This window comes from Panthera pardus, unplaced genomic scaffold (assembly GCF_024362965.1).
Source record: "Panthera pardus isolate Hobbes unplaced genomic scaffold, ASM2436296v1 HiC_scaffold_3, whole genome shotgun sequence".
Lineage (NCBI taxonomy): Eukaryota > Metazoa > Chordata > Mammalia > Carnivora > Felidae > Panthera > Panthera pardus.
In genome coordinates this window covers 44,051,580-44,066,563 of record NW_026526876.1, presented here as the reverse complement: position 1 = coordinate 44,066,563, position 14,984 = coordinate 44,051,580, and the positions used below count along the sequence as shown (strand labels likewise).

At 53.1% G+C, this 14,984-nt stretch overlaps 1 protein-coding gene across 1 annotated transcript; it reads right to left on the bottom strand.

Annotated features, from left to right (window-relative positions):
• Positions 1-9,237: 9,237 nt before the first annotated feature.
• Positions 9,238-11,214, bottom strand: NOG (noggin). The gene has a single exon (XM_019415688.2). It carries the CDS (start codon positions 10,626-10,628, stop codon positions 9,930-9,932), a length of 699 nt encoding a protein of 232 aa, XP_019271233.1. The 5' UTR covers positions 10,629-11,214; the 3' UTR covers positions 9,238-9,929.
• Positions 11,215-14,984: the final 3,770 nt, after the last annotated feature.

Sequence of the window (14,984 nt, the reverse complement as noted above, 5' to 3'; positions counted from 1 at the left end):
TCCCACTTTTGTCCATTCTTTGGCCTATAACTTAAACAACAATGACAGCAAAACCCAGATGTCAACTGGAATGAAATACAAAGCTGTTTCACGGGTGGAAAAAAAGAAGAATCCACTGGATTCTTTCCCTTGCCGTAGATCGTGCATGGATGAGGACCTGAGTAAGTAGCTGGTCTGCCATTGGGTAATAGGACATCTGGCTTTCATCCTGACTGCAGGGGTACAGCACAGGCCTCAGAATTGGGAAGAGGGAAAGAAACCATGGTAGGCTGGACTCCTACACCCCACCAGGAGCTAAACCAATGTGTTCCCACCAGGAACACATTGGAACATCCCAACAGGCTGGTAAGGTAGATACCGTTATATCCATTTTAAATGTGTGGAAACTCAATCTCGGGGATGCCACAGCTAATAGCCATGTAACCAGGGTTCAGACTCACTCTGGTCCAAGGTAGCTATTCCCCACCCCCACCTGCCACCCCTAAATATCAACTTCTTTGACCAGTAGAAAGGCTTTTGCCTCCAGGGCAAGCTATTCTTCAAGCCTCAGTTTCCTTATCTTTAAAATGATAATCAAAACTCTGGCTCTGAGTGGGTTTGAAAGAGATAATGAATGTGAAAGTGGTTTTTAAACCGTAAAGCATTAAGGCATGAGTTAGTCATTGTTTAATTTTATTATTCCCTGGGCAGGAAAGATGGAGTTTTAACGGTTCAGCAGATAAGGTAATCTCTCCCATTTTTAAGGATTTCAGATGTGGAGAAAGGTGAATCTTCTACCCACCCCTGGAGCGTCCTTTTAGAATTTTCTCTATGGAATTACTCAAAGCTATCTAGCCTCTGATGGGAACGTTTCTCTAGGTGGTAGATTCCCTTTTACTGGGAGATTCCTTGATTTGCCAGAAGAATTTATCTGCAACTCAGCCACCTCTCCCTGCCTACTCCAGCAGATGGGGACCTTCTGGAGTCAGTAAACTGGGAGTCACTCTAATCCTCAGAATGATAGAGTCACTGCAGGGTCATGTGAATAGCCCTGGCTCTGTATCCACCTTCGGGGACATTCTTAAAGTTTCCCTGGATCACTATTTAACAAGAGCTGGACTCTGTATTTCAACATCCTCAGAGCCCCAGATAGAACCTGGCTTATACTGGGAATATGATCAATTGCTATTTCTTCAGTGTGTCAGTCATCCAGTCTTTTTTATATGGGGGTGTCTATATGTGTCCTGACCTGCACCTCTGCCCAGGGATACCTTGGTGAGCAAAATGGAGGGAGGTGATAGTCCAGTGGAAGAGAAAGAGGACACAAATATCTGAGGATTATAAATATCAATTGCAAACAGATACAGCCTCTGAATAAAAAGTCCCAAGAGCCGGAGAGCATGGACCAGAGGGGACTTCCTGCTCTCCCTACGAATGAGATCTGAAGCCCGGGTGTGCTGGTTGCAGAAGAGGCATCCCAGCCTGTAGGACAGCATGTGCAAAGGCCCTAGAGCAGGGGGTGGGGAGGGGGAGCTTGGTGCATGAGAGAACCTGAGCTAGACTGTGTGGCTTGAACTCAGAGGCAGGCGCAGAGGGGCCTCAGTCTGGTAAGGATTCTGGCCTTTATCCTCAGAGCCATGGGAAGCCATTGAGAAGTTTTATGCAGGGGAGTGACAAGACCACATGTGTGTCTTAAGGTCACTTGGGCTGCAGCGTGGAGAATGGATTGGAGCTGGGGCGAGCATGGAATCAGGGAGACTGGTTGGGATTATGAACTCCGGGAGCACGAAACCCCTCTGCCTCTCCCGACAGCCCGGCAGAGAGCTAGTGCTGTTTGGATCTTGGCTCTCCCACCAACTAGCCGTGCGATCTTGGGCGAGTCACTTAGGCTTCCTGTTTTCACAATTTCCACATCTGTAAAATGGGGAAGAACGATTTCCCTCTCTGGACTAACTTGGTCCCCTTAATTGCATAAATTAGATGCCAGTCAGGAGCCCTTTGCAACTGGGGCTGGGAGGAGGCTGCCAAAACCAGTGACTGTGGGCCCTTTTCTCTTGGCAGGTGCAGGCCAGCACTGACTTCCTTGTTCTTAATGGATACACTCACTGAGCAGCCGGCAGATGTGCGGTTGGCTCCTGAGCCCAACCCTGACCATAGAGAAATAGCACCAGCCACCCCTGCCTCCGCCATCTGGAATGAGCTCCGTGAGTGTCCATCTCTGCTTCGATTTCTGTGAGCTCCAGTTTTCTTACCTGTAAGACAAGCCTGTGTACATGTATCACTCCAGTCAATATTTGTTCAGTGCTGCTATGGCTCAGGCACTGGGTTAGTTTCTGGGAACTTAAGACTGACCTATTTCCTGCCCTTGGGAGTCTTCATATCTCATTGCATGAAAAATTACATGCACGAAAGTGCTTTTAAAATCCTAACACTGCTTATACTTACAACAACTGTAAAAGGGTGGTTGAACAGAAATCTGGAAATGCTGTTTTTGGTGGCGGTTCTGTTCCAAAGTAACCAGCACGGAGACAAGTCGGTTGGCTTTGATGAGCCTTAGTTTCTGCAGTCAAATGAAGGAATGAAGAACTTTATGGCCATCTGTTTTTAAACGTTGTCATTCTATCACCCTTCCTGCAAAATCTGGGTCCTCTTCCCAAAAGTCGTGGATGGTTTCCTTTGGGACTTCCTTTCTTATTGCAAAGAATCACACTTTGCTTTTTACTTTCAGTCCCCTTCTCATATCTAATCCAGGGCTCCGAACTGTAAATGCTACAGCGGTTCTGGTGGGTGGTAGAATGAGTGAAGCAGGCAATAAGGAGAGGTAAGGATTGTGGCAAAACAAAGGAGGCCTGTTCCATTTAAAGAACACTGCTGCTTTCCTGCTCCACATGCTAGTGCCTTACATAAAAATGCAGCCTGGATCTAACTTCTGTTTTCCTTTAAAATTTTTTAATGTTTATTTATTTTTGAGAGAGAGAGAGTGAGAGAGAGCAAGTGCAAGTTGGGGAGGGACAGAGAGAGAGAGAGGGAGACACAGAATCGGAAGCAGGCTCCAGGCTCTGAGCTGTCAGCACAGAGCCTGACGCGGGGTTCAAACCCACAAGCCATGAGATCGTGACCTGAGCCCAAGTTGGACACTTGACTGAGCCACCCAGGTGCCCCTGTTTTCCTTTAATATGCCTCTCAGTTTGGTCCTTTTCTCTCCCTTCACCCTCTCTGGCCCTCCAGCCTGCTGTCCTACTTTTCTAATCTTTTTTTTTTTACACACCCCGAATCCCGAGCAAGCGTCCCACCTCATCCCCTCTTTAAGAACCTGCAGCAGTTTGCTGTGGACCCTGAACCCCGTTCACTTCCTTTTACCTAGTATTTACTGGACACACGTATCATGGCAAGCACTGTGCTGTATGCTGTGGAGACTTTAAAAAAAGAGTTACGATTAAAAAATTCTGTCACTTCAAAATTCTCACAGCCGATGGCAGAGGTTAACCTTTGTGTTTCAGACCTTAGAATCTGATGAGAACAACACACTCTTCCCAGAAAGAACACACGCAAACACATTTGACGTACATGCTACAGAGCCAACCTTGACACTCCTCTGCTAAGCAGGGCAGGTCAAGAGTCCCCTGCCTGGAGAAAGTCCGATGCTTAGGTATCAGTGTGACAGAGGGGCACAGAGAAGGGAGTGCTTCACTCCAGATAGAGGAAGCCTTTACGGAGCAGAGCTGATGCCACTTTGAAATCACACAGGCCTGTGTTTGAATCCAAATGCTTCCCTTTTCCAGATGGTGTCCCTGGGCGAGGCACTCAGCTTCTCTGAGCCTCATTCTCCTGGCCTGTGGAATGGCCGTGATGCTCGTTTCACAGGGAGAGTGAAACGAGATGATGAACATGAGGCACCGGGCTGGTGGTATCACTCAAGGCCTGCTCGTGCCTTCCTCTGCCCCTTGGTCTCTTTTGGGCCTGCATGCCTTTCTTCATAGCATCTCCAAATGCAAGTTCCCCAAGACCCTTCTGGTCTGCTAGGGAGAATCTTACTGTTCCCTAACCTCAGAGAGCCCTCCCTCTTTGGCTGTCTCCCTACCCTCCACCCATCCACCCATGGATTCATTCATTCAACTCAGTTAGGAACTGAACTCTTCCCCAGGCTCCTCAGATTCCTCCCTCTTCTGGATGAGCCTGGAACCTCTCTGTACCTGTCTGAGGGTGGCGGCAAAGGAAGAAGCTCTTTCATCTGAGCATCCGCAGGCCTGAAACATAAGGGGGCCTTCGACCGTCTGCCAGCCCCCACATCCAATCAGTCACCAAGTCCTCTCCGGTCTTTCGGCAAATGCTTTTTGTGTTCGTTGGCACTGACGCTCCTCAGGTATCCACACTTAATGATTGTCTCTGGTTCACAGCAAGGTCCTCCTTAACCAGCCTTCCAGCAGCCACTATCCCATTTCTAACCCGTCCTAAACACCGGCACCAGACTTGAATGGGAGATGACTCTCCCTCCCCACTTTTGTGTCCTGAGCAGACAGTACAGAACGTAGCTTGTGGGAGATTAAAGATGGCCCCTGATTCCTTGCTGCTTGCTCCCATTGAGAGGTCTACTTCCCTTTCTCTTCAATCTGGGCTCCTGGCGGAGACTTGGTAGCCAACAGACTGTGGTGGAAACAGTGTTGCATGATTTCTGAGACAATGTCTTGAGAAGCCTGGCAGCTTCCATCCAGTTCTCTTGGAGTACTTTTTCTCTCAGAGCTACCATGAGCTACCATGTAGGGAGCCCCACTATTCTGAAGCCATCGGGCTTTGAGAAAACCCAAGCCACATGGAGTAGCCACCTGAGGGGGCTCTAGTCAACAGGTCGGCTGAACTCCTGTAATGGCTAGGAGGCATTTGAGAAGTGGATTTCTAGGGCTCAGCTGACACCGCAAGTATCAGAGATGATGAACTGCCCAGCTGAGCCCTCTCCAAATTCCTGACACACAGAATCATGAGCCAAATGAAATTGTTCTAAGATTATTAGTTTTAATGTAGCTTGTCATGAACCAAGAGATAAGCAGACCAGTGATCAAAAACGGTTGAATGAACGAAGAATTCATCGGCAGTAGTGCTCTAATGGTGTCGCTGCCCTATTCAAGAGCTCTCGATGGCTCCCTATAGCCCAAAAAAGAATGTTCAGTGCCCTCAGTTGGCATTCACGCTCCTTCATAATTTGGCGTCAGCCTGCTTTGCAGAGCTTCCCAAACAGATACTTTTCCAACATCATGTCTTTACTTATCTCTACTGCTTTCTCCATCTAGATGTCCTTTCTGCCCACATTCCCACCTCAGGATGTTGACATTTAACTTGTCCTTTGAGACTTTAGTCAGGTGCCTTCTCTGGCTGCCCAGTCCAGCAGTGAGCCCTCCTCTTTCCATCTCTACTTTGTTTGATGTTTTCCTAATTCTTTTCCTTCATTGACCCTGTTCTTTATTTCTCACCTCCTCCTCCTCGTGTGTGTGTGTGTGTGTGTGTATGTGTGTGCGCACGCGTGTGGAGGGTGAGCACATAAGGAGGCATACAAACGTGTTGTGCGGCCTACCAGGCATGAATCCCTACAGAGCCTGAGATGGGACTTTCCAGCACATAATCTGGCACCTTGCGTCTCTCAAGCGCTTGAAGGGAGGAAGGGTATTTAGAAGAAGCAGAGGCTTTGGGGTCAGCTCAGATTTTGGATCATAATTGTGCCACTTACTGTGTGGCTTTGGGCGAGATGCATAAACTCTCTGAGCTCAGTCTCCTTATTTAGAAACTAGAGACCTCATGAGAATGTGTGTATAGGCCCAGCTCTCGCGCTTGGCTCATCACAGACCGTTAATAACTGTTCGCTGAGCAGACACAGCAGAACAGTCGATCATCTTCTGGAAGCTCAAGTGTTACCGTGTCAATGTTGGAAATAACTCTCTGCCATCACAAATATATACATTTTAAAACAATTAAAAGAATTTTGAAAGGAACACAGAACAAGAGCAGAGTGAAAAGGCACAGTGGAGACCGCCTGGCCATCCCCAACTATATTAATCTGTGTGATCGGCCTGGCTCTGCTGGCGCCTCAGTCTTCTCATCTGTGAACTGAGCGGTGGGTACTGGAATCTAAGCTCCCCTCCAGTGCTGACATTCCAAGAGCATTAAAGGAAAAGGATGAATCACCCCTTCAAAATACCAATACGGGCTGGGCCCTCCCCCTGCTGTCCCCATCCAGCACAGCTAAGAGCTCGTAATACACAGCCGGCTTCCTGCTGCAGCTGCCATGAAACTTCAACCCCCTTTCCCAGGGGTCTCAGAAGCAAGACTGATAATGGACCCCTGGCCTTCTCCATCTCAACAGGGAACCAGATCCAGTTCCCAGACTCTGGGGGCCAGAGGGCCCTCCCCTGAGGGTGCTGGCTTTCCGTGGACATTTGGCTTTCAGTATACATGTGCATGAAGTGTGGGGAGTTGGGAGGGCGGAAGGAAGGAATAAAGGAAAGAGTTGAAAATAGAGGGTTGATGATTGATTTCCTGCGATCCTGGCGGGAGGGCTGGAGTGGTGGTAATCTTGCCCTTCTCTTCCAGGATGTCGAGAAAGTGGATGTGTCTGTATCTGTAATAGTTCTAATTCTCCAACCTGGGGAGGCATGGTTCCCTCCCCCCCCCCCGCCCCCGCCCCCAGCAGCTGCATGAATTTGTAAGCACAGGCTGTCAAAGCCACGGAAGACACCAAGATCAATTTTCCTCCTTACAGGAGATAGACACTAGGTGACCGCAGAGGACAGTTTTCTTGCCTCTCTGCCCAGAGCTCTCTACTCCTTTCCGCGTTGCTGCTATTATTAGTATTATCAACATTAATAATAATGGAGACGTAACCGGCTGTGCATTAGTCACAATGTTCCAGGGGCCAGCACCTCCTTCCTTCTCTTCTGGGACTGCCTGGATCCTGCTGGGTCCTCTTCTCCGCGTCCGGAGCTGCTTGGGGCCTGCCCTTTGGTCTGTGTGCGCGGTGGTCTGTCTACTGCCCGTCACGTCTGCAGCAGCCCGGGTCCTCCTAGCTCACACCGACTCCGGCTCTGAAAGCCGAGAAGCTCGCCGGCTGCGAGCGGGTTTTCCAAGTGGGCAGGGGTGGGGAGGAGGGGCGCGGGCGGGCGGGCGGAGGGAGGAGGGGGCGTCGCGGAGGGGAAGACCTCGCATTGTAATCCAATGACATTGCCAACGTGGGGGTGGGGGCGCTGGCCTCGGCGCGCTCTCCGAGTTTTGGCTGCCCGCCCAGCTGGGAATAACTCTCTTCGCATAATTCGCGTGTTTACCAGGCATGAAAATTCTTGCTTTCGGCTCTGCCCCCCCCCCCCCCGCCCCGTAAGCCCCCTCCCCTTCCCCCTCCCCACCACCTCCGCCCCTCGCGAGTGAAACTCTGTCTAAAAAAATATTGGCCCGGGGCACAGAAAGTTTTGCATAAATTCATAAGTGATGAATGGCTGATTTTAACGTTATTTGGGTATTTGTCAGAACTTAACAAATATACATGAGGACGGCGGTTCATAAACTTAAACATCTCAATATCCCCTTTCTTCTGGAAATAAATTACGTTTGTTTGCCGGGCTTGGAGTCTTAAGGTAGCCGACATTAGGAATATTTTAAAAGCCATCATCCATCGAGCATGTCTCCCAGGCGCCAGGAAGATTAAATGAAAGAATCATAAGATGGAGGTCTTTAACTTTTAATCCTTTTACAATGAAGCCTCAGATAGTCGCGGGGGCAGGGTGCCCTCTCTGGGGGGAATAATGCCGTTATTCCTCGGCTCTCAGTTAATGAATACCCTAACGTCTGTCCCACGGCTGACGGAGGCAGCGCCGGGGAGGGGGCTCCGGCTCCCGGGCCAGGCTATTGAAATGCGGAGCCACCGAGGCTGCGTCGGGAGGGAAGAAAGCGCCCGGCTGGAGGGACAGGGCGGGCGGGGCCGGGGGCATTGAGACTGCGCTGGGGACCCGGCGCAGGTTTGAAATAATTAGCATAGATTCGCCGGGACTCCGGCCCCGGGGTGGGGATGGGGCGCGGGGGGGGGGGGGGGGGGGGGGGCGGGGAGGGACGCCGGGAAGGAGGCGCGGGGAGGTGGCAGGGGGGTGGGGAGGGAGCAAAGGAGAGCGACTTTGGAGTCCAAGATAAATAAAGGGAGCGCTGAGCAGTGTCAGGAAGCCGGCCCACGTGGAGCTGCGCGGATGGGCGCCACCGCGGACTGAGGCGGAGGGACGCACGCGAGTCGAGCGCCAGCCCCAAGAAGTTGGCTTTTTAAGGGGTGGGGTGAGGGTGCTATTTTGCACTTTCCTTTAAGGGTAACACGTCTTCTGCCCCTCTCTAACCCAAAAGTTCAGAGATCCCGATTCTGATTGCTCCTCCCTCCCCACCCCCAAGCAGACGAAGTGTCCAGAGAGGGGGGCGCACCCCATTCCCAACTGCAGATCCCAGTGGTGGCGTTTTTTCACCCAAATGCAGACCCCTCCGAAATCCTGACTCTCAGAGTCCTCCCTAGGTCCTGGGGGAGGAGGGAGGCGAGTGTCAAATCTCCCAGCTATCCCCAGCAATTCCGGCCGGGGCCCTGGGGTTTTGGGGGCTCGGACCTGCAAGATCCCGGCGCCCGAGTGTTGATTCCAAAGGACCGGGTCGCCTCAGCTTACATCACCGTAGCTTCCGGGCGTGCAAAGGGTTAACACGGACTGGTTATTGATGTGGAGGGGGGGGGGGCGGCGGTGCGAGGCGGGAGGGGTGGCGGGATCTGGGTGGGCGCGCTCTGATCTCTCCCACCACCACCCCCCCATTCCTCGGGGGTCAAGTTTCAGCGGCACTCCGCCCCCAGGGTAGGTGTGAAAGACACGTGTCCCCATTGTGAAGGGCCTGTCAGGCAGGACAAAGCGGCCGCCCATCCTCCCCCCCCCCCACCCCCCGCCCCTCGGCCCAGCCTGGGGTCAGCTCCAGGGGGCCGGCTGGGTGTCGAGGTCAGGACGGGCCCGAGCTTTGGTGACATAGGGAGAAAAAGCTGGGAGACGCGGCAGAGGCCACGTGATGCTCAAGTGAGGGGTTTGAGAATAACCCTCCCCCCCCCCCCATGAAAAACTGAGCGGTCATCTCCATCACAGCAGAAGAGGGGATGAGACCCTTCTCCCAACAAGCATAGTAAGCACAGCGGCACCCCTACCCGCCCCCTCCAGCCCCCACACCCCCCCCATCAATCACCAACACAGAGAATCGCAGTGTCGAGCGCAGTCGGTTTTAGTGGTTTTCTTTAATCCTGCTCTGCACTTCTTCCTCATTTACTACACGGGATATTATAAAGAATAAATAGCAGATACTCTTAATTTACAATGATTAGTCATTCCATTTGTTCTCTATATTTACAATAACTGTAAAATAACATTGAACTCTATAGCTTCTTCGAGGTCCAAGGAAAACCAAAACACTTTCCGAAGAATGGAAAATAGCTTTTTTAAAGTCCTTCTACAAAAGTTCTCCCCTCTCTTTGTACTTTAAGAAAAAATAACTTTTCCCCCCTGCTTCGCCATGCGAAGGGCACTGGAATATAAATAGCAGGTTAACATTATTAGCAACAACCAGAATAAGTCTCTCTTTTCTCTGTTCTTTTTTTTCCTTTTGCTTATTTTTTTTTAAAAATACAGTAGAAGCCGGTAACTTTTAACGTATAATACTGACCTTTTAATAAGTAAATTAAAACTGGGACCGTATATACACACACATATACATTCCTACACAGTTAAACAGTGCATTACATGAACCAGAAAGCTAGGTCTCTGTAGCCAGAAAAAAAAAAAAAAAAAAAAAGTTCATTGAATCCCCTCTCGAGAGGGTGGTGGACTGGTTGGAGACGGTGCGGGGGGCGGGGGGGAGGGCGTCGGTGGGGTTTCATCAGTTGTCCGGGTGCGGGAAGGGGACCCCGAGTCCTAACACGAGCACTTGCACTCGGAAATGATGGGGTACTGGATGGGAATCCAGCCGCAGCGCTGGCCCCCGCGCCGCTGACAGCGCCACCGCAGCACCGTGAGGTGCACGGACTTGGACGGCTTGCACACCATGCCCTCGGGCACGGAGCACGAGCGCTTACTGAAGCAGCTGCCCACCTTCACGTAGCGCGGCCAAAAGCGGCTGCCCAGGTCGTTCCACGCGTACAACACCGGGCAGAAGGTCTGCGACCACAGCCACATCTGTAACTTCCTCCGCAGCTTCTTGCTCAGGCGCTGCTTCTTGCCCGGGGCCAAGCCCTCGGAGAACTCCAGCCCTTTGATCTCGCTCGGCATGGCCCCCGACGGCCGCTGCCGCAGCAGCTGGTCCAGCTCTGCCAGGTCCTCGGCGCCCCCGGCCGCCCCCCCGCCCCCGCCGGGCCGGTCCTCGGGGGGCGAGGTGGCCATGAAGCCCGGGTCGTAGTGGCCCCCGAGCAGCGAGCGCAACAGCGTCTCGTTCAGATCCTTCTCTTTGGGGTCAAAGATAGGGTCCGGGTGTTCGATGAGGTCCACCAGGGGCAGGTTGTCGCTGGGAGCCGGGCGGATGTGGAGATAGTGCTGGCCGCCGGCCGGTGCCGCCCGCAGCCCCAGGACCACCACCAGGGCGTAGAGGGTGACCCCCAGGCTGGGGCAGCGCTCCATGCCTCCGGCGCGCGCCCGGGGCTGCTGCTTCGTCCCGCGTCCCCGGAGGAGAGCACGCCGAGCCCGCGGCGCCGCCGCGCTCCCCCGTCTCTCCGGAGGCGGCTCACCCGAGGCTGGGCAGGCGCAGGGCCGGCAGCATGAGTCGCCGGGAGAGCCCTTCGCGCAGCGCCGGCTCCCACCGGGGCGGAAAGAAGGCACACAAGTTGGCCGCAACTCCTCTCCCGGGTCTATGCGGGCAGGCGGCCGCGGCGGGGCATCCGAAATTACTCCAGGGCGACGGCGGGCGCGGGGGGCGCCGGCTCCTCGCTGCCTTCCCGGGCCGGCGGCGGCGCAGGGCGCGTGGACGAGCCGCTCTCCCCTCCTCCTCCTCTCTCTGCTCGTCGTCCTGCCGCTCTGTGCAGCGCCGCTGGCCCAGCGGGTCCTAGGGGCACTTCCCTCCGCCTGCTCGGGGCTCCGCGGCCGGCTCTGCCCGGCGGACTCCAGCGGCGGCGGCGGCGGCGGCGTCCGCGCACGTTGGCACCGGTTTGTCTGTCTCGCAGCGTCCAAGCCTTTAAATTTCCTGCACTTTCAGCTCCATCACCATGGAAACCACTGACTCTCTCGGCGTTGCCCCCTCCCCCTTCTTTCCCCCAAACAACAACCCCACCCCCCACTTCTCCACCCCCGAGGAGCTGGAGCGGCACAGGCTCCGGGGGAAGCCGCCTGCACTCGCCGCGGCGGCGGCTTCGGCAGCGCCCAGGGCTGTGCCCCGCCGGACCCAGATGCCCCGGGAAGCCGACAGTCCGGCTGCCCGCCGGAGCTCACAGGCGGCGGCGGCGGCGGCGGCGGCGGCAGCGGCGGTGGCGGCGGCGGTGGCGCTTGGCAGGTCTCCGCGCAATTTTCTCTCTCCCCCACCACCCACCCCCCTTCTCCTCCTCCTGCAAAATGCACCGCCCCCCTCCTTTCTCCCGGAGCAATGCAACTGGGGCTCTAGGCGCCCCGCCAGGGCCAGTCCTGGGGAAAGCTCGCGGCGGCGCTGGAGCCGGGCTGGAGGGTGCAGGGCCGGTTCTGGGGGGTGCTCGAGGTGGGGCCGTGAGGGTTCTCACTAGCTGGGTGCTTTGCACTGGGAGGGGAACAGCCGGGAGGTGCTGGGGGCTCGTTTCTCCGTGCAGTCCGGCGCAAGGAATTTCTCCATGTGCATGGAGCTTTTTCCCCGGGCGCGTCTCTCCTTCCTCTCTCCCAAGCTTGGTCTAAGTCCCCTCCCCCTCCCCCCAGCGCGTGTACACACACACACACACACACACACACACACACACACACACACACACTTTGAGCAGGAGGAGTTCGGGAGGCGCAGCGTTGCGCAGCGTGATGTAATTCCTAGGAAGCACTCCGGCCCGTCTGTTACTCGGGCCCACGAGGGGGGTCCGCTCTTCACCCTCCTCCTCCTTGGCCGGGTCCTGCACCCTGAGTGGCCGAGCTGCAGGGGCGCGTCCTGCTCGCCTGCGGCTCCCCTAGCCTGCCGGGTTCCGCGCGGCTGCGGCTCGGCTCCCTGGGGGCGGCGCGCCCTCTGCTGGCGCCCGACAAGTCCTGCACCTGGTGCTGGCCGCGGGCGGGGCGGGGTGGGGGGCGGCCCTGAGAGGTGGGTTCGTCTGCCGTCCACTCTGGCCAAGCTCAGCTTCTGCCTTCTGTGACCCTGTCATTGTGCGTGCGTGCGTGTGGGTTTGCGTGCGCGCGCGCGCTGCCGGGTCTGTTCTGGTTGCGCCTGTTCCCTCCAAGATCTCGGGGCCCTCAGTGTAAACTTCCTGAGATTCCTCCTGAGGCCCCCCCAAATGTCGCAAGAATATACTGCACCTTTGCTTCTGCTAAATCGGCCTCGGTGGGCAAGAGTGGAGCTCTAAAACTTTAGAAAGATGAACTGGCAGTAGGGGGACCTGAGTCCTGGCCGGGGTCTGCCCACATTTGTCAACTTCCGACAAGTCACTTTTGTGGCACCATATACCTTACTTTCTGCATTAGTGACATAACTACCTTCCTCTTCCAGTTCTACGTTTCCATGATCCTAAATAAACCTGCATGATGGATGGATGCTTTCTCTTCCCAAAGCAGTGTCTCTTTGATGAGAGATGGATGTTGAAATGACACTTCCGGTTAATTTTCCCTTGGATGAGGAACTGAATCTAAGCGTTAAAACTCAAACTTGGTTTCCCGTGTGGTGGATGTGATTGGGGTCTGGAAGAAGCTGGAGAAGAAGGACTTGGAGTAGATGACTCACGTGTTCACCAGCATTCCATGGAGTATCATTAGGAGGTCTTGTGACAGCCTAAATCACTCTACTTGCCCCAAAGATCTGTTTTTTCCTTTCAACCTGTGTCATCCGGTGCCCCCCACCCCTCCCCCCATGAATTTATCATCTAAGGAAGAAAACATACTGCATTTCATACTGTGTTTCACAACACAGTCTTTCTGCAAAACCTCAGCAGCTGAGAGGGATGGCCAATTTCGGCTGAAAACATTTTCTTAAACATTCTCCAACTTTGGAGTCTGCAACACACACACACACACACACACACACACACGCAATGACACATGGACACTGGAGATAAGAACAACCCAATGGTTGTTTGAACTCAGCTAATTCTGACATGATGTGCCATTGGAACCTGGCACACGGTAGGCTTTTAAACCATACCCCTTTCTCTTAGGTACTCAACATGGGGGCTTGGTGCTAGCTTGTTTTCTTAGAAAGATGCAATGGTCTGCAGAGCAATTTGGTCACTGCTGTGAACTAACTGGTTAAAGAAGTTCTCAGTGGAGAGTTCAAAAGCTAGGTCGTGGTTCAGTCTTCCTGAGATGGTAGGTTCCAATTTAGTGACATTTTATTGTGCTGTTTTCTGTTTCATCAATCCCCTCGCCTTCGGATCACCTATTTTTGAAAACCAACGCGTTTCCTTCAGTCCTTTATTTAGGTGGGGTGGATTTGTCTGAACAGCAAAAAAGTTCCCTCAGGAATGAAAAACAAACCATGTTAGACAAAGAATTGGATGACCTGGTTGTAGAGCATCCACTGGGTGAAGACTGGAAGAAGAAACACAAAAGAGAGAAATTCACAGTCAATTGCCACCATTCTAGACTTTTGCAGTCCAGTTAAGGGGGTTGGGCAAACATGTGAATAAAACATTAAAGGAATGTCGGAGGGGCACCTGGGTGGCTCAGTCAGTTGAGCATCCGACTTCGGGCTCAGGTCATGATTTCACAGTTCATGGGTTTGAGCCCCACGTCGGGCTCACAGCTGTCCACCTGTCAGTGCAGACCCTGCTTCTGATTCTCTGCCCCCTCTCTCTGCCTCCTCACCCCTCAAAAATAAATTTAAAAAAAACATTAAAAGAATGTGGGAAAAATCTATATATTCCCATAAGAGTGTAGACCAATGTTTCACAACTTTTAAAACCCAAGCCCACTTTTGATAAATATTACAATTTCGTGCTATCCTTTGTTGTTTGAAATTTTGTAATATATTATGATGACCAAAAAAAAAAAAGCCACAAGAATTATAATACAAACTATAGTGTTTTCAAAGTACACTTATCTGCCTCACCGTGGTGTTCTGAAATGCCCAACTTGGAGGGTCTGCAGTCCAGCAGTTGGATACTGAGTGAATGGGGTGGGGGGATGCTGTTTTCAGAGACTAAGCAGTACTAACACCTTCCTGGTAGAGCTGAGCTTTCTCGGAGCTTGATGAAGAAAAGATGTATTTATCTGAGTAGTGAGAGGAGGAGATTTGAGACCTAGAATTTGAATCTGCATAAAGAGAGGAAGCACGCTGTATCAGGGACAGACAGGGAATCTGGGGTGTGGGGCGTGGAGGAGGGAATGTCATAAACTGGGAAACTCAACACAAAGACAACCCCTGGACCAGGTGGGTCTCAGTTGGAATTCTGGCCCTGTCTTCCATGAGCTGCGCTACCTCCCTGACATAGGCATCTCTTACCTCGCAACTTCCATTTTCTCACTTGTAAAGTGGGGATAACAAACAACTCTCAGACTTGTGCTATACAGAGGGGGCAAAGAATGTCTAGATAAGCACAGCACCTCGGGCAGATCTGTAGTGGGCCTTAGTCTTTCAACAAATGCCTTCTTCAGGGAACCCGACTGCCTTCAACTGACCAGCCATCTCAGGTTTGGGCCAGAGAGGCAGAAAGCTACAGGGGGTGCTGGAGAAGTAACCCTATGACCTTTGGGCCTGCTTCCTGTCCACTTAGCACATGCAACTGAGCTATTCTCGGTGGCTGCTGGCCTTCAAAACTTTTGGGGTGGGGGGAGACGGAGATTGGAAATTCTTGGGGGACTCAACAGCTGGCCCATTTCAATGCTTCT